The sequence below is a fragment of the Eubalaena glacialis genome, chromosome 4 (genome assembly GCF_028564815.1).
Source record: "Eubalaena glacialis isolate mEubGla1 chromosome 4, mEubGla1.1.hap2.+ XY, whole genome shotgun sequence".
Taxonomy (NCBI): Eukaryota; Metazoa; Chordata; class Mammalia; order Artiodactyla; family Balaenidae; genus Eubalaena; species Eubalaena glacialis.
Genome location: NC_083719.1, coordinates 70,575,866 through 70,602,367, shown reverse-complemented (window position 1 = coordinate 70,602,367; position 26,502 = coordinate 70,575,866). Strand labels below are relative to the sequence as shown.

Genomic DNA, 26,502 nt, shown 5'->3' with positions numbered 1-26,502 from the left:
CTATTTCATGTCTTCCAAAATTTGTTGAAAATTTTTTTCTACTGTCATCTCTTTTCCTATTCTTTGTTTTGAGGAGTTTTACTTTCCTTCCTGTGTAGTTTATTTAGTCAGATTTTGGGAGTAAGCAGAATTAATACTTATATCTTTTATTTTCAACCAGAGACTGCTGAACCGTCTTTTAAAGGTGTTAGTGGATACCATTTAAAATACATGATATGATTTGACATTCGACACCACTGTGCTATCTCTCTATTGACTTTTTTGGATTGATTTAGGTATAATTTAGAGTAGAAGAGCCAGAACAAAGCCTTAAGAGTTGATGTCTTCACAAGGTTTATATTGTACTGGGTAGAAATACTGATCATGCGTGTCAGTTGAGAAATATCCCCAGATATTCAGTGTTGTACTTATTCAAGAGCAGATTAAAGAGCAGATTAAATTCAAGGATTTAAAATGTTACTATTTAGTTCTATAGTATTAAATATATGAAAATATCATTTAGTCAGAATAAAGACCATCCCTAGACATCGTCATATGAAACACACTAAAAATATTTTAACTTGATAATTAGCACTAGCTGAATGTATGTCTTGCTACTTTTTTCATACTTTGAGTTTTTATGTTCTCTGAAATATTGTTTATTATGGAATATTCTTGTTTTTGCTTCATTCTCTTCATGGTTTATAGCTATGATGTATTTGTGTAGAAACGCGTATCTTGATACCCAGTTTTATTTAATGTGATACAGCCCTTAATACCTACTTACCAGAGAAATTAGAAAAACGTACTTCTTAGTAACTACTCAAATTATTGTTTATGTGAATAAATTTTTATCTTTCATTTCACTCAGTAATGCCTAATAATATGAGAGCAAAGGTCCCAAACAGTCTTCAGCACTGAACTGGCTCTGCTTAGTTTTAAGTAGCACACTCGTGAAAGGCACCAAACAATAGCATCCCTGCGGGAATCTAGTAGCTGGCTGTCTCTCCATCCCAGAGAAGACAGAAACTGGTGAAGGGCTTTATAATCCAAGCTATTTTCTGCCAACTTTGACCCTCCACAAAGGGGGTAGAGAAGAAGAAGCAAGGTAGAATTGTGTGTATGATTTTCCTTCGAACTTGTAGCATGTGAGAAAATGACCTGCTGCCTTCAATGGCATGCAGGAAACCAGAATTAAATGCCAGATATCCAGATTAACACCAAGGAAGAGTCTGTTAATAGCCTATCTTTTATATTAGTTATAACATATCTGGTATGCCTTTCACACCCTATGAACAGTCTAGCTGCAGTGACCTCTGTCTGGCTTCTCTTTATTTTCTTATTGTATGTGCCTACTTATTAGTCAAACACATGTCTCCATTGATTACATAGGACAATGGCTCCACTTAATTCCAGAGTCACACATACATCAGTTGATTCAGAAATTCTCTGCAGTTGTTACTGATGAAATGTCCTTTGTTAAAGTGGTCCCCAAATTAGACACATATAATGTAAATAATTGGTTCACTTCAAAGTGAGGAAGAAAATGGTTTTATTTTTGTGGTCGTTTCGCCCCCATCAGTTTTATTTGACATTCTTGTGTCGGACAACAGTTACAATTTTTACGTAATCTTGAAAGTTTTAAAAGCACAAGAATGATTTTTTAAAACATGTGACACTAAAATCTTGAACCCTGGAACCTAAAACTGACCCATCCCTTGTCATCAGCTCTGCTTTCTGCTTCAACTGAGTTGTACATGCATCTAAGCTATGACACCTGCTTCCAGTCTTACTCCTAAACCCATACAAATTCTCAGCTCTACTCTCTTGCCCCTTTGTAATTCTAACCACCTATTTGTCCAAGTCTGTGTGTTCCGGTTCCACTTATACCAAGTTACATGGTATATAGAAGGTAAGGGGTAAAGAAAGCCTTATAATGAGGATGGAGCGGTTGTAGTAATTGTCTTTCCTGTATGATGGCCCATAACGTCTTAGAGTCACTGGAGAAATGTCTACTGATTTCATAATATGAAGCATGTAATTTTCATTTATGAATAAAGAAAAGTAAAAAGGTAAAAACAGTGCTTGCAAAAAATCCAGAGATCCGTTGGTGGAAGTAAAACTTTTAAAAATTAAAATATTCTACAATTGATGGATTTCTTTTAAAAAAAGAACCTTTTCTTATGAATAAGCTGTATCACAGAGTAATATTGAGTCAATTACGTGAATTTGAGTGAGAAGAAAGCTATTCTACAAAGAATGATAAAGCTTCTCAGTAGTCCTATTATATTTGGTTAAAGGACTGGATCATTAGTCACATTTCCACAGTGCTTGTATTTTACAATGTGGATGGTTTAAGGTACAAAACCCTATTATGTATGTTTTTAAGGCTATGTTTTAAAATTTTAATTTGTCTTGGTTGCCAGACATGCAAATTTTATACAAAGCAAAAAGTTGTGAATGGTTTAAATTGAAATAAAGTCTAAGGTTTTCTGTGTTAAATATTCAGTTCTATATGTAGATTTGTAAATTAAAGGTCTACAGATTAAATGCTGTATTTGTTTGCTGTAAGAAATAGACAACTACAGCAAAGTAGTGCAACTTAGTCACCTCTTCTGAATTCCTTAAACGATTCTAAATTACTGTATTCTTTACAAAAATGTTCTGCTTTAGATTAATAAGAAAAACGAAACACTAAACCCTGAAGTGAACTGCATAAGATATCATGTTTCCTAGTGAGAAAGGAACAGAGTCAAAGCTATTGAATTTGAGCCAAGGTACTTTTTTTGTCTTGAAAATTTGTACATAGCGTGTTGTGTCAAAACTTGATTCTTTAACAAACTTTTGGAGATCTTCTGTGACATTAGTGCTGTCAGATTATTCACCTTTCAGGTCAGAAACCTAGCATTACATAGAGAACTTACATGGGAGATAGGACTTTTTCTGTTTATTAATATATAGCTAAGTATGACTTTTTTTTTTTTTTTAGCTAGGAAATGATAATTTTCCTTCTGAATCTAAAAATGTAAGTGTAACTTTGATTGTTTTGCTCTATTTTAATCAGAAGATTAATTAATAGTTTTTTGTTTGTTTGCTTTTATTTTTTAATAAAGCCTTTGTTTTTATGCTTTCAAAAATCTTTGGCCATCATTTCTTTCCATAATCTGGTTAGGTTGAGGCTGGCTGTAAGCTGTTTTGTGGCACGGGTTTTAAAGTTGCATAGTAGTTTTTGGCTTGTATCTAAGAGAATTTTAACTAAAATAAAGTAATCGAACCTTCACCTCCAAGAAAACATGAAAAAATGTTTTAGTTAAAAATTACCCAAATTTTGTTTTGTTTTTTTAACATTTGAAGACAGGATCAGATTATTTTGACAAGGATTTTATTTGGTAACTCGTAAGAATTACTTTATTGTTAGTTTTTAATGTCCATTCTATAGCAGATTCTTGGTATAGTTTCTAGGTTTCTCTTCAGAAAGAATGCAAAGTATAATGTTTTGAGTATTTCGTTTGCTTTTTTTTATGGAAAACTAGATGTGTTAGGTTTAATCATTTGAATAGGAAAAAAGTTAGGGTTTTTTTTTTGTTAGTGGTCACAAAAACAGTATAATTTTTCACGTATTAGAAAACTTGCACTTTACATGGAAATTGCTTAGTTGAGTGGAAACGTGATCTATTTTAAAAAGGTAATTATACATTTTGTGAAAAATTCTTGAGAAACGTCTGTGAGACCTCTGTGTTTATTCCTTAGGTTACTATACACTAGATTTGTATATTGGCAAAAAAATTGGCAACATTTCTTATCAGAATATGATTTCTTTCCTTCTCAAAAGAGCATTTATAAAATATATTTGAATAATTTCAAGATGTTACAGTGTAGTAGACATTTTCTTAATATGAGAATTGGGTCTTTAAAGAAATGTAAGTATAAATTATGTTAAAACATCGTAGTGCTTTGACATGTATATGTTATTGAAGTTGTTATCCTAGATGAGGGAAATTTGCTATTTTTAGAACTAAAAGTTAAGCCTGTTCACTATTTCAAAGCTCTTATCTCCAGCTCAAAGATAAATATATTTAAAATACTTCCTACCGTGTAAATCTTCCTACCTGTCCTTGATTTTTCTTTTCTGTTGTAACTATAAATTATGGCCTAATTCCAGTTGTGAAATACATTGACATTAAATTAGAACTTTAAAAATGTCAGCCACATGGCAGAAAAAAATATATTCCATCCCTAACAAACATTCTCTTTATTTCAGGGGTTGAGATTTTATAATATAAAGCAAAATAAGCTAGCACCCAAAGTAGGTGGCCCGTTTAGCTAGGACTGAGGGGTTAATTAACAAGGGGGAAAATTATTAAAAAGAAAATGACTATTTGCATCAATGGTTTTGCATTTATAGTTTTGAATATTTACTAATATAATATTCTTTATGAAAGTCTAATGTACAGGATGATCTATGAAAGTAATAATAGCAAGATAAAGGTAGGGAGAAGCATTTACTCAAGTGAAGGTACTTGGCCATTATTTCCATTAAGTCATAAATAAATAAATGTTATATTTTTACCTAGTAAGTGTTTTTTGTTATACATGTACTGATAGAAGCCTAATTTTGGTATTATCATAATGTTATTTACATTATTGAGTTGTATTTGTGTACCAAAGGGTTAAAAATAACTATATCTAATTTACTTGGAAATTGTGGACAATTAGTGAAGAAAGATCAGATCAAAGGAAATAGCTCTTAGAGAAATTTTATTTTGAAAGCCATTTCTATAGTATTTCATGTGTAGTTTATTATTTATTTTTCTATATGAATAACTTAATAAGCATATTCATGGGATTAGAGAATAAAAGGATGTTTCTTCCTTATTTAGAAACAATCCGTTATATAAATGTTAGAGAAATTTGACAAGTATCTCAACCAGAAACTTTGTTAATCTCTTAGCTAGTACAGAAAGTCTCTATAAGTGATCTCAAAAGAAAGTTACCACAGTTGTTAGTGAGGAACTAAATGTGGTACCATAATGTAGTTATTTCTCCTGTCTCTTTAAAAAAAAAGCCAGATTTATATTCTGATATGTCTAATGCTAACAAAAGTCTGTCTTCTTTTTAGGAGATTTTTGTTTAGTCTACTACCATGTACTGCTGTTTGGGTCTGTTATATATTAATTGAATAAAATACACATTGCTCTAAAAATTTGGTAGGATAAGCAGTTGAGTTGAAACATAATGAAGCATCTACAAAATAAAATCCGAGAATAGACTTCAGTTGGTTCAGCAGATCTTTGTGTAACTCTTGGCCAGTTTCTTCTTGACCAGGAATGAACTGTTAAGGGTTGTTGCTGGAAAATACTCAGATTTTTTTCTTATTTTGTAGGGAATGTATAGCTGTTAGAAAAGCTGCCTATTTACTTCTCTATAAAATAGGTGAAATACTTGTTCTGTTCTGTCCTGGGTGTATGTATGGCACATCTTTGCCAGTGAAAGACTTAGACTGTATTGAAATCTTACGGTTTTTATGATCATAGTGTTTAACAAGCATGGGAAGCTTTTCTAACAGTTGGTTAATGTTAATCATCATTAACATTTTACTATTTTAATTCATAGGACATGGAAATAATTTCAGTGCATATGTGTTTTACACTGTGAATTTGTGTGTAGTTTAGGTTCTGTTAAACTCTAGGACATAATGTACTTTTTTCCAGAGTGGGGGTACATTGTAGATCAAGATTTTATTAAAATCTAGATTGAATTTTCCAAAATGTTAACTTTTATTAAATACTATATATACATTGTTTATATAGACAAAAAGTACTAAAAGTGTTGTATTAAAAACCAGGAGTCCCTTACCTTCTTGCCACTTCTTTTGGTCCTGTTTTAGCTGTTTATTCTGGCTTTAAAATTTTTTTCATATTTCTAAGTATAATGCTTATACTACTGACAATTCATCACTTGTAATAGTTGAGGACTTTTCTTAAACTGTCATCCTGTGTTTTCTCTTTTTTATGTTCTTAATATAGTTACTTTACAATTTTTGCTGAAATCAGTTCAGTGATTTTTAAAAATTTATTTATTTTATTTATTTTGGCTGCATTGGGTGTGCGTTGCTGCGCGCGAGCTTTCTCTAGTTGCGGCAAACGGGGGCTACTCTTCATTGTGGTGCGCGGGCTTCTCATTGCGGTGGCTTCTCTTATTGCGGAGCACGGGCTCTAGGCACTCGGGCTTCAGTAGTTGTGGCTCGCGGGCGCTAGAGCACAGGCTCAGTAGTTGTGGTGCATGGGCTTAGTTGCTCTGCGCCATGTGGGATCTTCCCGGCCCAGGGCTCGAACCCGTGTCCCCTGCATTGCCAGGTGGATTCTTAACCACTCCGCCACCAGGGAAGCCTTCTGATTATTACACCTATATATTGTTCATATGTGAGCATTATAAGGTATTATATCTTCTTTTGCAGTTTTTTCATTAATTAATAATTTTTAAAAATTTACTTATTTTTCTTTGTGTTTATTATTAATTCCACTAGCTTTTCAATATAGTTATTTCACAACGTCACTTATAATTTGTATTAGTTCCTCTTCCATCCCACCCCCACCCCCATAGAGATACCCTTCCCAGAGACCTCTGTTCTCTGGCTTTTATCTGGACTGGTTGACCTTTTGGCTTGCTACACAACTATCATCCTGGGACTTATTTTTGTTGTCATCCTAGGAATTGCCTTTGCCTTTCTCCCAAGTTTAATTTCCCATTTCCTGGAATCAGTGGTTTTCTCTTTCTTGGTTTGTTCACGTTTTGGTGGAGCGTTTTGCACATGTGAGGTAACGAGTTTTAGACTTTGCAGTTTTGAAAGTGTCTTAATTCTCTGCTCTCATTTATTTAATTGATATTTTGCTTGAATAGTGAATTCTGGGTTGTCAGCATTTTTCTTCATAATTTTGCAGACATTGCTCCATTGTCCTCAGTGTCAAAAGTTGCTGTTAAGAAGTACAATGTCATGATGTTTAATCTTTTGCATATGACTTGTTTTGCTTTATTTTTCTTTTCAGAAGGTTTTTACAGTCTTCTCTTTATTTGTCTGGTTTTTGAAGGTTTATGATCATGTGCCTTGTTGAGAATCTTTTTTCATTCTTTGTGCTGGGCTTTTGGTAGGCTCTTTTAATTTGGAAACTTCAAGTTTGGAAATTATCTTGTACTATGTCTCTGATAGTTTTTTCCCTTCTGTAATCCTCCCATCCCCTGTTCTCTTTCTCCCTCTCACTTTTGTTAGTCGGATATTGTGCCTCCTGGATTGATCATCTCATTTTATCACCCTTTCTGCTTTCTTATATCTGTGCCACACTACAGCTCAAGGTAGCTTGTATACTTGGCAAATGAGTTATAGTAGTGAGTGCTATGAGTTCAAAAGAGGAAGGGAATGGTCTGGGCGGAAGAGGTAAATGGTAAGCTTCGTGAAGGATGTGGAGCTTGAGCTGAGCCTTTGATTAGGTAGAGGGAAGGGAAGAGGGTAGTTCAGGTAATAAGTTATGATCGAAGACAGTATAACTGTTACATTTAGGCAATGGTAAATACACTGTTCTGATTTAAGTGGAGGTTTGGGGACTATTGAATGAAAGCTTGAACATATGGGCGTAGCTAGATCATAGTGTACATATCAGAATATTGTTTGTGTGTTTACACTGTGGGTTATGGGAAGGTTTTGTTCCAACATGGAGCTCAATAAGTAGTTGGTTTTAATATTTATCTACTCTTCAGTATGAATTCAAGATGTAGGCATTATAACCTGGATTTGGTTGCATCTAATTTTGTTTTTTTTTTTCCTTTAGTGTTGACATATTTCGTAATTTATTTAATAAATCTGTGGTAACAAAATTTGGCAGTAGGTATAATCTTTGAGAAATTTCATTTTGGTCATTTGATATCACTTGGCTAAAGATGTTATTTTGCTTTTTAGTGTAAGTGAAGGAGTTGGAAATTGTACCTTTATAGACTCTAGTATCCATTTTCAGTAAAAATGAAGCAATGTTTTTCCAACCTGGGCTTGGGGCCCTCAGGCAATGAGAGAGATCATAGCTAAATCTCAAAAGCATTTCATTTGTGGTTTTGGAGTTTTTATGTTTTGTTTTTAAATCTTTTTCCTTTTTCCTTGTTATCTCCTAATATGTAAGCTCTTCGTTACAATGCCAAGAAAGAGATGGACCTGTAGTGTTTGATAGCAGTAAAATGAACCACTAGCTTTGTTTCTTTTATTTTTAAGTTTCAGAGAAGAGATAGATGAGTAAGGAGCATGGGGTTCAGAATATCCTGGAGAGAAAAGTTTGAGCATCTGTATTCTAGAATCTCATCACCACTCTTAAACAGTGTTTCGTGTTTCATAAAACTGCATCTTGAATGTTGAAAGTTAGATGAAGTTTCTTTTAAGACTTGTAAAATTGTTCTTAACTTGCTGTCTTAGAAAACTTGGTACTCTACTTCATTATAAGAAAAGCTACTATTTGCATGGGGAAAAGCTCCAGTAGTCCTCTTTAATTAAACATCAGATTTTTTCTTTGTTATTTGCTTTTGTATTGTTTACACTTAACCTGGCTTAACTCTTACTGAAGTGATTAATATCACTTATTAATCATAAATATAATTAGGTTATGCTTTTAAAATTACATAATTTTAAAAATAATTGTATTATAGACTCTTATAATGCTGTTCTCTCCTATAAGGAGAAGTTCAGAAGATTAACCAGGGAAGTCTTAACTTTGTTTTTCTTTATTAATTGAACTACTAAAAAAATCATTCATAATGTAAATTTAAACTACAATGTGTTTATTACTTTGGTTAATTAGAAAACTCTTCCAAGAGCTTAGTTTATGCAAGATGGTTTAGAGTTATGCTTTGTAACTTTTTTTTTTTTTTTTTTCTGCCGGCACACACAGCTGACTCCTCTCAGAGGCATCTTTCATTACAAACAATATATCTTCACGTAGGTTAATGGGATGGGTGTGCCCTGATGGTGGGGCAGGTCCTGCCTTTATCTCCCCTAGCTGGAGACTGGTGATTACTGTCAGAGTTCTGACCTGGATACATAGTCTTCCTAATTTTTTTTCCCTGTAAAGTCTTTTTACTTTAAGCAACTGTAGACTACCAGTGTCTTTGATGTGAGAGCATAAATGCAAAAAGTCTGAAATGAATGATATTCTTACAGAAAAGGAGGAGAAAATAGTGGTAGGATATATGCAATGATTAAGTTATAGAAAAGTTTAAAAAATTCACATCACATCTTAAAATGACATGGAAACTAAATGTGCTTTGTTAAACCCCCATCAATCATTTTAATTGAAATTGACATCCTATCAATTTGACAGCCCTACTTAAGCTTAATATAACAAAATCATGCCAACTTCTGCAGTGATGTAGTATAGTCTTATTGCTTATAAATGATTTAGTAGTTGTTAGCCAAAATAGGAAGAGGATTGACAACTATGTTTAGGGGAAGCTTGAACAATAATGTTAGGTGATTTTAGAAAGAATTTCGAAGGAATAAGACATGGAAATACCACAAAATTCTTCATTACAAAGTAAGAACTAGAGTGTAAATATCACTCTTTAAATTCTTACTATAATTTGCAAAGATTGTTGGTTTTACAGATATATAAGACTTGAGGATTTATTTCCCTTGTTGTAAAATAATTTAGCTTCCCTTTTCCCCTGATGTTCAATATCATAGAAAACCTGACATCTATTATTATGTGGATTAGCTTTTTTACTTCAGTAGAGTTTCAGATATCTGTGTATTGCAGTACTCTATAACCAGAGTACTGCAGAGTTAAACTGAGCAAGATAACCTTGTGTCAGGGTGCTGAATATTTGATGGAGGAAATAATGTAAACCAGTGGCATTTCCATGTTTATTAGTTTTAATTTTTACATTAGAGCAGTAATTTGTTAGTAAGAACCTACTGTATAGCACAGGGAACTCTATTCAGTACTCTGTAATGACCTATATGGGAATAGAATCTAAAAAAGAGTGGATATGTGTATATGTATAACTGACTCACTTTGCTGTACAGCAGAAAGTCACACAACATTGTAAATCAACTATACTCCAATAAAAAAATTAAAAAAAGAAGTAATTTGTTCAAATACTTGACCATTTTATATATATATATATATATAAAATATGTATACATATATATATATGTAACCTGAGTTATGGTGAATATAAGAAGACATTTATTTTAATTTTTTTAACTATATGGATTTAAAAACTTTTTTTTATTTTTGGCTGTGTTGGGTCTTCGTTGCTGTGCGCGGGCTTTCTCTGGTTGCAGCGAGCGGGGGCTACTCTTCGTTGTGGTGCGCAGGCTTCTCATTGCGGTGGCTTCTCTTGTTGCGGAGCACGGGCGCTAGGCTCGTGGGCTCAGTAGTTTTGGCTTGTGGGCTCTAGAGCACAGGCTCAGTAGTTGTGGCGCACGGGCTTAGTTGCTCCGTGGCATGTGGGATCTTCCCGGGCCAGGGCTCGAACCCGTGTCCCCTGCATTGGCAGGCGGATTCTGAACCACTGCGTCACCAGGGAAGCCCCAACTATATGGATTTTTAATTTCCAAATCTCTTTAAAAAGATAGTTCTTTCTAAACATAATAACAAAGGTATTAATTTTTAAAAAATTTTCATTGGAGTATAGTTGATTTAAGAAGACATTTAGAATGAAAGTAGCATACCTGGTAAATGCCTTCAGAAGGTGTATGCCTAAGTTCTATAGTATTTCTGGTTATATGGATCCTAAAGCATGTATTTGTTATAGCAAATATGAAAACATGCAGAGGTCTTTGTAATCAAAAAGTTAATAGGGTATCATCTAGCTTTTCATGATCTGGTTTTGTTTGTCTTAAAAGGAAATCAGGTACTTAATTTATAGAATGTAGAATTATAAGTAATATTATAATAGTCTGTAAAGAAATATATTAAAAAGTTGAAATAAATTCCTAGTACAGCAATTTTTAGATTGTACCTCCACCTTGCATGTAGATTGTATTCTGAAATGCTTGGAAATAAAATAATCTTCTTTTTAGAGAAATAATGCTATAAATGGCATTTCCTTTCAGATTAGCCCATGAAAGTTCATTTGATCTATAATTAGCACACAAGACCACATTTTTTTCCAAAGAAAATAATTCTATTGCTAGTAAGTAATTAGGAAAATAAATTTTAGCAAGTATTTATCTTGAATCATGGAATTTGAGAAAGAGCAGAGAGGTTTGTATGAAAGGGAGATTAGCTAGAGTGGGATTAACTGAGGTGAGAACAGTGAAAGTCAGGAAGGGGGATGATACTGACTGAAAAATGAGGTGCTTGACTAAAGGAGGTTAATAAAGACACTTCCCATCACACACTTCTGAGGGCCTCGTTGCCCCAGGAATAGGTGGATAAAAATGAGCTATTCTTATACTTCATTATTTTTTTTTTTTTACATTTAAAAGAGGGAACTATCTTCTAAATAAGCCTTAAGAAAACAAAGCCTAAGCCTTTATAAAACTTAGAACATCCTTCAAATTTATAACCCTGTGTGGTAAATAATTTGTATTTTTGTTATTACCACTGATAAAAACAGATCTTCGATTAAAACTTTTTCTATATTATTTTTTTACTTTGAGTATATTATCCCAGAGAAAGAATTGTTTTTATCTCATTCTTCAAAAGGTCTGTTTATCATTAAAGCATAGAATTAATAGTTTCAGCTTACCTAAACTACCATGTAAAACATTATTTCTATGGCAAAATTTGTTCACTGATTGTTTGAGTACCTACTATGTGCCAGGCACTTCTTTTGGTGCTCTAACTAAGCAGTGCGCAAGAGACAAGAATCCTTGATATGGAGTTTACATTCTAGTAGAGATTTATTTCAAGTTGCATTTGAAAGATGCAAGAAAGTCATCTGTCATTATTACCTTCATGTTGGCTTACTTAGGGTAGGTGCCCGTAAGCTTTAGAGCAGCTGAGACTCTACATTTATATCCAGTATCCTAGGTAGGATCTTAATAGAGACTGAGTAATAACTATATTAGCATATTTTAAATAGGCAACAAAGGACATCTTCCTTTTAAAGAGCAAGGACTAGCGTCCTTATCCTTGCCCATCCATTCCTTAATAAGAATACTTCTGATTGTGAGGATGTTTGAATGAACTATTTACTTCTGTCAAGGCAGCTCTATTTTTAAAATGATTTCATGTGTTGCTGCTAACTACCACATAGCTTAGGTGCTGTATACAGTATCTTAGAGGCAGTATACTAAGTTGTTAGCTGAACATACTCTGGATCCAGACTGCCTAGATTTAAATCCCAACTGCCTCTGATCTAGCTGTGTGATCTTGGGCAAGCTATTTAACCTATCTGTGCCATAGTTTTTTAAAATCTGGAAAAGTAATGATAATAGTTGGCTAATGTAAGGATGAAATGAGTTAATTGGTAATGCTTAGCACTTGGCAAGTACTAAATGACAGCTGCTATTATTTCCTATGCTTGACATATAATTTATGTAAAAGTTGCTTTTCTAGATTTTTTTGGCCAAGCACCTTATTTTGTTTGGTGGGTTTATGCTTTCAAGGAGAACAATTTGGTATAATGGAAATCTGGATTCTAGCTATGGATCATCCACTGATTTGCTCTTGATTTGATTAATTACTAAGGGGGGGGGAGGGCTCAGATAAAATAGTCTCTAGTATTTTCATATAAAATTTAAATATTTAAAAATAGGTGAGCATGTTGAGCCTTTGGTTGTTTTTGAGTACTCAACAGGAACTTGTTTAAAGTATTTTGTTTTATCATACTGTGAAATGGTGATCCCAGATGCTTATTTAGTTTTTGTGCCACAGCTTACACATTGGCTATTAGTAATTCTCAAATTTTGAATTAGTGGATGATTTACAGATGATTCCTATGATGTGTGTTTAATTCTAAATATAAACTACTTGACAAACATGCCCAATAAAAGGTAGTTCCCTAAGATAACTGGTACCTTGGCTTTTCTGAGAACTATTTCATAATAGTTTCACTGAGAACCTATTTCATAAAATTATTGTAATAACCTCCTAGTAAATTTGAGTTAGATAAAGTAAAAATACATTCTTTCCCTAATTACAGCTTAGTATGTGTGTGTACACTTTTTATTAATTTAAAAATGTTATAAACTTCACTTAGATTTGCTTTGTTTTTATGTCCTATTTTCTGGAAGACTATTCAGATTTTCATTAGTTTTTCACTTACTTCCAAACGGCACTTTGTAGATAAGCATGTTGTAGCATCAAAATGAATGTTGTAGTCAAATTTTATTGGGAGTTCAGGCCCTGTAAAGATGGTTGTGTTTAACTTCCACAAAGTTATTTGTGGTTTTTCCTGAACTTTTCCTTCTGCAGCAAAGTTCTATTTTCATTAACTACACACTATTTTAAAGTAGAAGATGGTGGTGAAAGATCAGTCTGTGTTACCTTTGGATTTTTTTTCTTTGTGAAAGCAATGGCAGTCTTGATTGTAACAGAAAACTATCTGGAATTTGGACTCGAAACAGGTAATAATTTCATATCTGTTAAGTTTTTAAAATTAGGTTTGAGGCGTATGTTCTGTAATGTTCTAAATAATTAACCTTCATTATTCTCAAGATCTTCTTTTTTTTGGTTTTTTTTTTTTTAGCTAAGTTTTTGCTACCTTTTTCCAAAAATGCTGTTCCCTCCCCGTTTTTTCCTTAAAGTTAAATAAGTTTCACCAATGCTAAAATTGACTCACATAGACAAAGATGCAAATTTTAATGCAAATTTTATGCATACTCATGGAATGTACAAATATCAAAGGGATGTTTTCAAAGACTATTTCTCCTAATAACTAAATTTTATTGCATTATGACATACTAATTAGCACATGAAAGAGCTATGCTCATCACTTCAAAATTTAAGATGTTCTGTTTTCTAGCATTTTATTTCCAAAGATTCTGTATTTTACCCCCATGATAAGAGTAAATTTTTTCCCCCTACAGGGTTTACAAATTTTTCAGACAGTGCGATGCAGTTTCTCGAAAAGCAAGGTTTAGAATCTCAGTAAGTTTTTTAAAATTAATTATTATTCGGATTTAATTTTTTCCATATTTGGTAAAATAGCATTTACTATAAGTGGTTCTTTGTTTTTAATCAGTGAAAGTTCTTTTTAAAGTAGGACTGTCTCTTTTTTAGCAATATTCTTACTCATGTTTTTTACATTTGTATAAAGTATCTTTTATAGAATTCTCATTTGAATTTGCTCTTATTTAACTTAATTCCTCTTCTACTAGAGACTAAACGAAATTTATGAATCACATGTTATTTTCTATGTTGAACATGTAGGTTAGATTGTTAAAACTGTGGCTTAAGAGATGTCTGATTTACTTTATACTTCACCAAAATCCTTTATGGATGATTGAATAAGAGCAGTCTTTTTGTAGGAGTTTACTTTGTTTGTATTACTGTTATTATTGTGGTTTGTAAAGTAATTGATTAGAAGAATGGACATTTCTAGAAAGTTAACTTCAAAAGTTTATCAGCTTTTTTAAAAATTTTATTTTTAGGGGTCCTGTTTCAAAACTTACTTTCAAATTTTTCCTGGCTATTTTCTGTTCACTCATTGGGGCTTTTTTGACATTTCCTGGATTACGGCTGGCTCAAATGCATCTGGATGCCCTGAATTTGGCAACAGAAAAAATTACACAGTAAGCGGAAAATGTACATAAGCACATGCAGATAAATATATGTTTTCCATCTTAATGAAGGTATATTATTGTAATGAAATCATAAATTATTGTATTGAAAATTAATAATCATTTGATGTCACACTTCTTCCTCTTTCTACTATAAGCAAGCTTCTTTCATTCACTTCTAAATTTTAAGTCCTATGTAAAAAAACCCCACTAAATTATTAAATTTCTCTTTTATCTGTTAAAATGGAAATATCAATATTTATGTTAGTTCTTTTGAACTCAGAGATGAATGTTTATGATATTGTAATCTCTGCCACTGATCTAAGGATCTATGGAAATTTCTTTAAATCAGAATTTTTAAGTTAAAAATACTTATTTAAATTTCATATAAATAATTTTATTTAAATAATTTAATATTTTTTATTCAAAGTATTTTATTTTAAAATGTTTTGAAAGTAAATCTGTATACATAAGAAATGTTTGTTTTCCTTATATTATTGATCTGTTTGCAAGATTATTTTAGTTTGGGATTGCTAATACTGTACAGTGTTAAATATCATAGATTACTATTTTAGTTTTCAAATGGAGAAATCATATTCGAATCTCTGCATATTGTTCAGAGCCCATTTACTATATTATTTGTGGTTGTCACAGATTTTTTGTTGTTGTTGGTGTGGACCCCTTGGCAGAGTGACAGATTTTTATCTTCATTTCATATCCAGATCCAAATTTCCAAGTCCTCTTTTTGTTTTGCAGTAGAAGCCTAAGTTGAGAATATTCCATTTTGATATATGTATTTATAGTCATTAAGTTTCTCTGAGTAATCATAATTCCCAACATTTCTTCTCTTTAAAAGCCTATATTTAATGATGCTGATTCTCTAGTCTTTTCACATTCTTATCTCTTACCTATGTCATTTTCCTTTATTTTAATTTTGAAAGTTTTTTTGTGTTTTTCCTTACCTCCATTTTTCTGTATATGCTTTGTGTGTGTATTTACTTATTCTCACCTCCCAGTACACACTCCTTCATCCCTCTTTTTTCCACTCCTTTTACTCAGCATGCTGTTGGCTACATCCTGCCTTTCTCCCACCATCCGTCTCTCTAATGGCTTCTTTTAAAACAAAACCTGATTCTCCCCCTCCTCTCTACACACACACTTCAGTCCACTAACCCCAGTGTTATGATTTAAATAAGCTGAAAGAGTGGGTGGAGGGGAGCCCTTCACCAGCTACTGAAACCGCTGTGGGCTGCTCCTTGATACTAGAGTGTTCCCTAGCAACACTGCATACCTAATACTGCTGCTTTCTTCCCCTGCACCCGATGGTTTACCCAGGCTGTGGGATGAAAGAATCACTTTATAAAAACATTTAAAGCATTTAGTGGTGGTCTGGGGTTGGGGATGGGGGCACATTTTAGTTTCCTTCTCAGTAAAATGTGGCTTCTTAAGATTTTTCCCTTTGGGAATTTGGAGTTTTATTTTCAGTGTATTGCAAACTCCCCAACCCCACACCCCCGCCCCCCCCGCCCCCCCCCCCCGCGCCCCCCCCCCCCACACATTGTGTTGTAGCACTCTGCCCGGATACAGGGTGTGGGAAGCTAGTTTTGTTGTGAGAGCAGCATGACTGGCACAAAGAGCAGCATTCTCCTAACCCCCATGGCCAGGCAGTAGGACTTGTTTTAGTGCCAGAGCTTAGATCCAGAGTTCCACCTCTCCCTGTCAGGTGTTCATGGTTTCCTGATCTGGCCATTTGCTCACATAAATCACTGTCACTTGCACTGTAGTGGTATTTTAAAGTGTGTATGTGTGTGTGTGTGTGTGTGTATTTTAAACCCTCCAGTTTAGCTCCCCCAGCATGGTTGGTAATAAAAGCAGTACATGGTAATAAAATAGTCTGAAGAATTTTGTCTTTCTGAAATAAGGACAGTCTTTACCAGTCATCTATCTCTGTAGGATACAAACTTGGGACAACAATTAACAATGACATTACATCTCACACCTGAAACCTTTTGCTGTATTGGGTATTTTGCCTTGTAGGAGTAATGTAAATTTCCTTGGTTTTTATAGGATAGGGAAATTAATTTCAGGTATGTTCATAATGCTTCAAGAAGAAATAAAAATGTGAGTCATTTATGATTTTAACAGTGTAATTAAAACATTATACATGTTCATTACATATTGAAAGTTTCCTCATTTATAAGTAAGTTGCTGCAGTAGCTTCCGTCTGCCATATGCCTACTAGTATTATGGACCTTGCTAATCACTGTCTCTTACTTGTAAATAATGAGAAGGCACTTTGTTTTAGCTGGGCTGAAAAGTATCAAAAGATGACTCCTATACTGAAAATCCATTGGATTCATTGATTGTGCAACGTTAGAGAATCATTTAAGTACCAGTGTATTAAATCAGGGATACAGTAGGAGATTGTTAAAGAACACTAGAATAGGAGTGAACAGATTCAGATTTTAGTGCTAGATCTCCTTCTAACCTGTAATATTGCAACGAGCAAGTCATTTAACTTTCCTCAATCTAAATGTCCTCATCTGAACAATTAAAATAATGAGGTATTTTTGCAAGGGCTCAAATCAGTGTTAAGTAGTAATGATAAATATAAAATAATGGTGACAATAGTACCTTAATATAGAATACTGAAAATAAGTTCCTACCTTCATTTTTGAAGTCCCAAAGTTCTGTAGTTTATTAGTGTATTTTGTTTCTGGGTTTTTATGTTTATTTCTTACATACTTTCAGAACATTACTTCATATCAACTTCTTGGCACCTTTATTTATGGTTCTGCTCTGGGTAAAACCAATCACCAAAGACTACATTATGAACCCACCATTGGGTAAAGAAAGTGTCCCTTTGTAAGTATGGGTATTTGGGGGCTAATTTTTATTTCATTATATAATCAAAACTTTTCTAAAATGTTATTTACTGTGTTCACGTTTTTAAATGATAACATTAGGACACTGTATTTTTAAAACATTAATAGAAATGTTTAAAAATGTATTATAAAATAGAAACTATAGGTCATCATTTTACCTTTTTGTGATCTTCATTAATGGTTTTGGATGATTATTACTCTGCACTAATATTATCTTGTACAGTTGTAAGTTTTTCTGCTTTTTTTAAGACACTACATTTCTCTTATTTTTTTCTTAATTGTGAAAATTATGGAGGAAAAAATGAGTAGTGTAAATGGAAATTCATATATTTAGCCCCTTAAGAGTTGTTAACATTTTCCATATTTGCTTCACTGTTTTTTGTTTTGTTTTTTGATGAAGTAGTTTTTCAAGTAAATTAGAGGCATAACATTTTTACCCCTAAGAAATTTAGTATGCATCTCTAAAAAATAAGGATATTTTTCTACATGACAATATTATCATCATAGCTATCAAAATTAAAAATAAAGCCTTAACGTTGTTATCTAATATTAGGTCGTATTTCCCCAATTAGACAACTGTATTTTAACAGAAGAAGGTAACATAGAAACAATTTATTAAAAGGCATTAATAACTGTACTTGATTATGTTAACTCAGCCTTATGAAACTATGTTAGAGTAATAAAAAGATTCAGGCAGAGCTGGTTCAAACCCCAGTTCTGATCCTCACTAAAACTGTCACTTGAGGGAGATTATTTAACTTCACTGAACCTCTGTTTCCCCATCTGGAAAATGAAGATAATAGTATCCACCTCACAAGGTTATCATTGGAATTAAAAGAACACATGTAATGCAACTGGCTGGAAGTAAGTGCTTAATAAATGTTCCTTTCACTGCTTTGCCTCATCAAAATTAAAATAGAAAATCTTGACTAGTCATTGATTCCACAGTATGCATTTTTTATTATGTATTTCTTTTAGATCCTGGTACAAATTTGTCTTGAAGTGTAGAATCGGTGATGACCATGATTTTTTTTTTTTAAACACCTAATCTTATTGAACTAAGAAAGTATACATTGAAGTCATAACATTTTTTCCCCCACACAAGTAAGCTTTAATGGTAATTTTAACTTGACAGGTTCACTGAGTATTTAAAAGTAATCCTAAGGATCGTAGGGTTCCAGACCAAATCTCAGATAAACTTTTAACCCACAGCTTTGATGCTGAAAGCATTCCTAGTCCTTCCTTGAAGTTTGATCATGGAAGTTGGATTTATACTTCTGTAATTATGTTTTCTGATTTTATATTTGCCTTAGTTTAAGAAAACAAGGAAACTAGCATTTGTGACATATACCAGTTATTATGCTGGGTATTGATATTTTACATATTTTATCTCATTCATTCTTATAGTAATTCTCTATTTATGATTGCTGTTCTCATTCCATTTTATAGATGAAATAACAGATTCAGAGGTTAAATAATTTGGCTAAGGTTATTCAGCCAGATCTGGTGTATGTAAAGCATTTAGTAGTTATACCAACATTCATTTCGCCACTTTTAGCCTACAAAACTATGTACAGATTAGTAGTGAATACTATGCTTAAAGGAAGTAGGAAGAAGGAATTTTCTCCTTGGTGTATTAAATTATAGGAAAAATTTTGTTGCACATGAAGACCTAGAGTCCTCTTCCTATAGCTTTATTTCCTTTGTCCCATTTCCTTTCCTGACCTTCATAAACAAAACAGAATTACAGTCATATCTCTGCTCCATTTTATTCTTTTTTTATTTGTCAGATCATTACATTAAGTGATTAGACAGGTGATTTTTAATTTTTGTTTAAACTCCAAAGTCCATGTTGTAGATTGAGAAAAAATGGCTGCCCATCAACCCAGGTTCTTCGTCTGTCACGTGGATTAAATGGTTTGTCAAAGGCCTTTATTTGTAGTCAGAAGCAAAAATGGATAGAATGCAGTTTCAACCTGGAAATGTATTTAAACTCATCCACCCATGTGTTCTGCTTGGGCATCAAAAAAATAAAATGTGAGCAAGCAGAGTCCATATGTGTGTAACCCTGTGAGAAGAAAACCAGAAGAGAACATATGCGGTGAACCCTAGAATGGCTTCAGGAATTTGGAGAAGTTTCTTCTGCCTGTTCTTTACCTATATATTTTGTCCCAGCTCAGACTCCTTCTTGAGATACCCCATCATATCAACTTACCAAATCCTTATGAAGTTGGTTAAATAATCTGAGTAAGCAGTACTATTTAATTAGGGACTGTTATCTAAATCCTGAACTCCTCATAAACAGAGCAGATATTTTTTGATTCACTGCCTTATACCATTCGCTTCATTTCTATTACCTGTCTCCCTCAAAGCATGCATAATAGCTGTCTTCAGAATACTACCAGTCAAGCCTCCTGGTTGTACCACACCAGGGAGCACAGTATTGTCTGTAAGCCCCTGGAAAGGTTCAAGGCTGTGGATGGTCTTGACTTTTGTGTACTGTCAGTCTCACATGACTGATACCTTAATCTCATTGTTCATTACAGTGTAAATGTATTGATAAAAAGTTATGCCTTTATGCTTCCTAACCAACAGTACATTTCTATTGGGGTTTTATGTCCATGTTCAGTCACGACCTTGTAAGAAGGAAACCAAAAGAGAACATACATAATAAAGCCTTTGTTCCATCCCTATTTTCCCTCCACTTCATAAATAGTTCAGACCAAACTGTACACTTTCACATCTTCTCTGCCTTTTCTGTTTCCTGTACTCTTCTTCAACTTTATTTCCACAGGCAACTTCTATATTGTAGTTTTAGTCCCTTTCCTAGGTGCTTACACTGGACAGAAGGAAGGGGTGATAATGGAGCCTATTTTGGAGCAAAGTGTTGTAAGGTTTTTTATCTTTTCCCACTTGGTCTTCTTTATAGCCATCCATTCTACCCTCATGGTCTTAAGAATTTGGGGGAGACCCCTGTAAGTTCCAGATCCTGTCTGGCAGATCACTCCACACATTTCAACAGTCACATATTAAGCACCTGATGTGTGCTAGAGCTTTGAATAGAGTCAGGCATGGTGTAGGCATTATTTTCAAATTACAGTGTTATCTTTTATCAAAGCAGAAACCGTGGACCCCAAAAGGACATCAGAATTTACCTCTTCTTTCTAAAGTCCTTTAGGGAACATCTGATTTTGTCAGTATATCAGAATTCTTGATCCCAATCAGGAATTCAGCAGAGTGAAAGATCCTACTCAGGTATTTATATAATCAAACAAAACTGTAGCCAGAAATAGATGGGTTGATAACTTGATAGTTCCACAGGCAAGCTCCTCTGATTTCCTTCCTTCTTTCTCACAGTCTCCAGTTTAAGAGCACCCAACTTCCCTTTTCGTTTTATAGCCGTTTTTCCCCCCATGGAGGAGGGTAGATAGAGAAAAGAATCCCAAGTGTTGCTCTACTGTTTTCTTCTAGATTTATCTCGTACTGTTTTATTTCATGATACATTTATCTGTTAAGCAAGTGAAAGTATCATGTAGGTAAGTCTGTGGTAGAGTGGGATACTTTATATATCTCCATCTGTAGCTAAGTCCAGATTTCCCTATATCTTAAATGATGAACATTAACACATATAACTAGCATGCTAGCATATTTTGGTCTTTGAGAGCACCATATCAACTTTTTGATCTGTAGAATGACAGAAGCTACATTCGATACTCTGCGACTCTGGTTAATAATCCTGCTGTGTGCTTTGCGGTTGGCCATGATGCGTAGTCACCTGCAAGCTTACTTAAACTTAGCCCAGAAATGTGTGGATCAGATGAAGAAAGAAGCAGGGCGAATAAGCACAGTTGAGCTTCAGAAAATGGTAAGTTTTATACTGCAGTCAAAATGGAAAATAGCAAATACTGAGTTGTAAATGACTATAAATAGATGGGATAATCTTAAACTGACATGTCAGAGACTTTGATTTGATTTTGGTGCTAGGTGAAGAAAGGGTCTCAATTTCCCTTCTTGCCTTAAGTACATTAAGTATCATACAGTTTGGGTTGCAAAGCTGTGGTATATCTACTTTTGCTAAATGGGACTCCCCTAATTGATTTGAAAGACATCACAATATATTGTATAGCCTTTATGACTTAAAGAGTAGGAAATATTAGTTTTAGTGACTCAATGTATTACTTTTAACATTATTCCAAGTACTTGAACATGAAACATAACATTTAACTTAATGGGGATTCCAGAGAAGGAAGGTGCTAGGAATCCATCCACCATTATAATGGACTGGACCTATAACCTGATCGAGTCTTTTTGAAGAAATGTGGTGTTGGGTCCTCTGTTTTTTACTCTCGAAATTTCATTGTAAGAAGTGTCTATCAAGATGCAAACAACTTTTTTTATGTTTTACCTTTCATGTATTTTCATACTTTGTAATTTTACCTCAGTCGAATATAAATGGGGATTAATGTTTTTATTTATGCTCATATATGACTGTTATTGTTATTTAGTTTGATATTTTAGGTGTCTGTCTTTAGAGATTTTAGCATTTTGTTTTATATGTGAAATAGTAAGTGAATATAGGCCATTTGAATTTTAGTGGTTTTGTTTCTCCAATTTGTATTAATCACTTAAGAACTATTTTTAAGGAATTTATTTTAATATTTTCACATTTTAAAGAACCTTCGAACTGAGCCTTTCTGAAGTCAGTCTGGTGGCATTTATAATGAAGTACAAATTTATTACCATTTAGCTGTCTTCCCATGAAAGGATTATTCATCTCTTAAGCAATTCAGTTTGACAATTATATGAAAGTTTAATTCATTCATAACATGTCAACCGTGTTAGAAACTTAAGAATGTTGTTGGTTGCAGGTCGCTCGAGTCTTTTATTACCTTTGTGTCATTGCACTGCAGTATGTGGCTCCTCTGGTCATGCTGCTTCACACAACCCTGCTTTTGAAAACTCTAGGTAGGCATACCCTGACAACTGGGAAACATGTTGCTTTACTTTCTACCTATAGTTAATAATGCTTTTTGTTACCTACAAAGAATAATCCTCTTAAAATTGTTTTTCTCTTTAAAAGTTTTAAGAGGAAACATACGAAACTTTAAGCTGTGGAAGTTGATTCATTGATTTATCATCTTGATTTTGAAAATTCAGGCCCATATCGTTTTATAATGTTAAAAGAATTGTTTGCTAAAGGTTAATTCTCAGTAACTGGAGTGAGCACTTTTCGTCTTAATATTTTGTGTTGTAAGAGAGTGATTTAAGATTTTGTTAGGGCATAACATTTAAATTATTACAAGGTACTTGTAAACTTATGAATTACAGAACCCTTTGGTGAGTTCTGCTTCAGATAACTTACGTTGATAGAGTAAAGATTTCTCAGTGGCAGAACAAAGTTCTCCTGTAAGTCTGTTCACTAAGCAATCCAGCCCATCTGTGGTGTTACTCAAGAATCTTTTGTTGTATTGATCATTTCTTTGCTTAGGTCAGGCAGTCTGCCAGTGTTGGGGTTTTAGAAGCCAAAGGAACTAAAAGCATTATTGGGTGGGCTTATAGATGCTTTAGAGCTGTGATAGATGTAAATTTCCTTCAGGAATCTATGGAACATAAAAGAGTAGCTCAGTTGTAAATTATGTGACTCATATTCTATCCAAAATAGGAAAGTATATGATAAAAATATTTCTGGAAGCTATTAATAATCTCTCACATTGACATCAGAGAGAGTTTCTGAGAAAGAATTTATTCTGATATTCTAGAGGTAGAAAAGATTCTAAGAAGTTATAGAGTCTGTCCCTGTCACTCCATTAGAGGTAGTTGATTCATGGATTATACAAGAAAAAAAAATGTTTTTGTTATTTTACCAGATTTTAGTGCAGTTAATTAAAAGTAAATTAGATTTTAGCTTTTATATGCACCTCTACTGATAAGGTTAGATTATAGTCTGGTCAAGTTAAGTGAATTTTCCCCAGGTGTGTAGAAAGATTATTATTTTACTTTATTTTCAACATTGAATAATTTGTTGTGCCACTAAACTTTTTGTTCTTAATTTCAAATATAAATTAAAGAATTTATTTATTTTTCCTAAATAAGGAGCTTTGGAATTACTCTTCATGTTTTATTTGTGTCTTGAATTTTCTAGGTAATCATTCCTGGGGGATTTATCCAGAATCTATCTCTACCTTGCCAGTGGATAATAGTCCACCCTTCAATTCTGTTTACTCTGAATTACCATCTGCTGATGGGAAGATGAAGGTAACTGTTACACAAATAACAGTGGCACTGAGCAGCTTAAAAAACATTTTCACTCCTCTGCTTTTTCGAGGACTTCTGTCTTTTCTGACCTGGTGGATTGCTGCTTGTCTCTTTTCTACAAGCCTTTTTGGGCTTTTCTATCACCAGTATCTCACTGTGGCATGAATCTCAGTTAACAAAAAAGGATATCGAAGTCACACTCTGAATTCAGATACTCGTACCCTTGAAGGTCTGACAAAAACCAGAAGAAAGCAAATACAAAGGAAGGAAAACCATATCAGAATATCTTGTTTTAAATACTTCCTCTGTATTCTCAGGGTGGATTAATGGTATTAATATTTAAAATTATAGAATAGGTTGTTAACTGCTATACTGTGGCATTGGAATTTTAACTCCTTGTATTAATGGATGTGAGAGAGCTATCTACAAGTGTAATACTTCTGATGACCTTGGTTTACAGAAACCTCCATCAGTCTTTGAAACTTCTCATATGACTCCAGTTATTGATTGGTTGCTCTTAATGGTATTAAGGTACTGTTTATATTCATAATGGCTGCCTATAGAACAATCTTCAAACTGAGCCATGCTTTAGGGGAGGGAAAGGAGCTAAAGTCACTTCTGTTGGTAATATGCGAGTCACTCTTCAAACAGCAACAACAGCAAAACCCAACAGAAAGGAATAGCTACTGTATATTACAGTAAAAAAAGCTGCATAGTAATTTTAAATTTAATGGAGTTGTACATGCTTAATATCTACAAGTACTGCTGCTTGAGAGTAGCAAGAATATTGTTTTAAAATGCATTCTAGCCAACTTGAGGGATCTTTTAAAATAATTGGCTACATGAACATTTGCAGTCTTGCTATTAGGTTTGGACTGCCCATATTTTATTTTATTCTATGATCCTAAATATAGTTCTTTTTAATAGTCTAAAGATATTTATCAATATTGATCAAACTTTTAAAAAATTACTTTGTAATCCTGCTGACTACCTGTATGTATTGTACATATATATTATATATTAAATATATAATATATTGAGATTATAAAAGATGAAAATATTGGGTTCTTATAATATTTTAAGTTGCTGAATGTATTTTAAAATGTGATTGAATGAGATGTATTTGTATCTAGAAATTTTCTTTCTTTCTGGAACGAGATTAAAATACATTTTGAAAATTCATCTGAGCAAGCGATTTATTTGTATTGCCTATGTGTGAGAGTACTTCTGATTTTATAAATACTTAGGTGGTTGCTGCCAAATTAAAATTCTTTTTCTGTCATTTAAAAATAATTAGAACCTTTTGACAGATTTACCAGTATTATTTAAACCTATGTTAAATAGGACTTGTTTTAAATTTGTAGTGTTTGTATTTTATTTTTTATTATTTTATTTGTAGTGTTTTTACTTTATAGGGCAGAAATTGAAGTAATTCAAATGAAAAATTCAAATGAAATGGGGAAAAAAAGTAAATTTTGGGGGATGCTTTTTTCCATAGGGAATGAATATAAGAGATAAACAGTTTTGTTTTGTTGGTTTTTTTCCCAAATGAATAGAATTTACTGGTAAATATTCTTTCATATAACTGTCTTGAGAGGCTATGTATTATGTTTCAGTGCTATTGTCACTATTGAAAGCAATTTTGAAACTCTTCTTTTGGAATTACTTTGAAGGCTTGTGGTTCATATTCATTTGAATAATCTCAGTACAGCAAGTTCCTGTCTTTTGGTGTAGGTTAAATATTTTGAAAATAGATGATATTTTAAATAAGACTGAGTGATAAAGTAAATGCTTAAGTTGGATAAAACTGGTTGAAATGAATTGTGAATATAGTCTAATGTTAGTTCATGTGTATTTCCAAAAGCAGCATTCCAAATATATCTTGAGATATCAGCATCACTAAAATAAGTATCTTATAACAAGGTTACAGTGAAGTATGACATTTATTTTGTTTATGAAAGTTCTTACATGTTGGACTTGAAAAAAATCTCACCTGGTATTTATAACCATTCTTATTAAAAAGCTATACTGTGAAAGTTATAATTAAAGTTATTATTTTGATTTTCAAAGATTGTATAGTGGAGTAATATGGAGGGAAAGGAATAGAATTCATTATTGGATGGAATAACGTATTTTTGAAATACTATTGATTGACTCTTTTTAAACTTGAGTCCTCCCTAAGTATATTATGAACTTACACAAACTGCTTGTTAACTGAAGTGATGAGTTGGTTTAGGTTTCTTTAGCCTTTTTAAGCAAATTTTGAGAGAATGATAGTTGCAACTACTAACTGGTTTATTTAAGCATGTTGTCTTTGTACCAAGAATTATGTTAAGGGCAAAAGGGTTTGTACTTTATGTAAACCAAGTAATATTTTTAAAATTGAGATATAATTGATATATAATGTTGTATTAGTTTTAGGTGTACAACATAATGATTTTTGATACATGTATATGTTGCAAAATGATTGCAAATAATATTTTTGAATACCCCAAATTAGGCCAGTAGAATTCTTTTATTTTTATATTGGACTTTAGTCAGTATAAATGCTTCAGAAGTCAGTTATTTTTATTTTATATTTTTGCCAAGTCAACTAGGAACCCGTAAAATCTTGCTTTTACTATGATCTGTAGAATGTTGCTTGACAACTTGTTGGTTCCAGTCCCCCCTCCCCCC

General features: G+C 33.0%; 1 protein-coding gene across 4 annotated transcripts in view; it reads left to right on the top strand.

The window, feature by feature from the left end:
- Positions 1 to 26,502, top strand: part of TMEM161B (transmembrane protein 161B) — a 132,793-nt gene that overhangs the window by 43,472 nt on the left and 62,819 nt on the right. For 2 of the 4 annotated variants that reach the window (XM_061187985.1, XM_061187984.1), the window contains exons 6-12: positions 13,380 to 13,531; positions 13,994 to 14,054; positions 14,558 to 14,698; positions 17,438 to 17,551; positions 21,262 to 21,436; positions 22,440 to 22,536; positions 23,714 to 23,826. In XM_061187985.1, the coding sequence (XP_061043968.1) occupies positions 13,380 to 13,531; positions 13,994 to 14,054; positions 14,558 to 14,698; positions 17,438 to 17,551; positions 21,262 to 21,436; positions 22,440 to 22,536; positions 23,714 to 23,826 (853 nt within the window). Of the gene's footprint in view, positions 1 to 13,379; positions 13,532 to 13,993; positions 14,055 to 14,557; positions 14,699 to 17,437; positions 17,552 to 21,261; positions 21,437 to 22,439; positions 22,537 to 23,713; positions 24,804 to 26,502 lie in introns of those variants that run through there. The other 2 variants (XM_061187982.1, XM_061187983.1) reach the window with 2 other exon arrangements.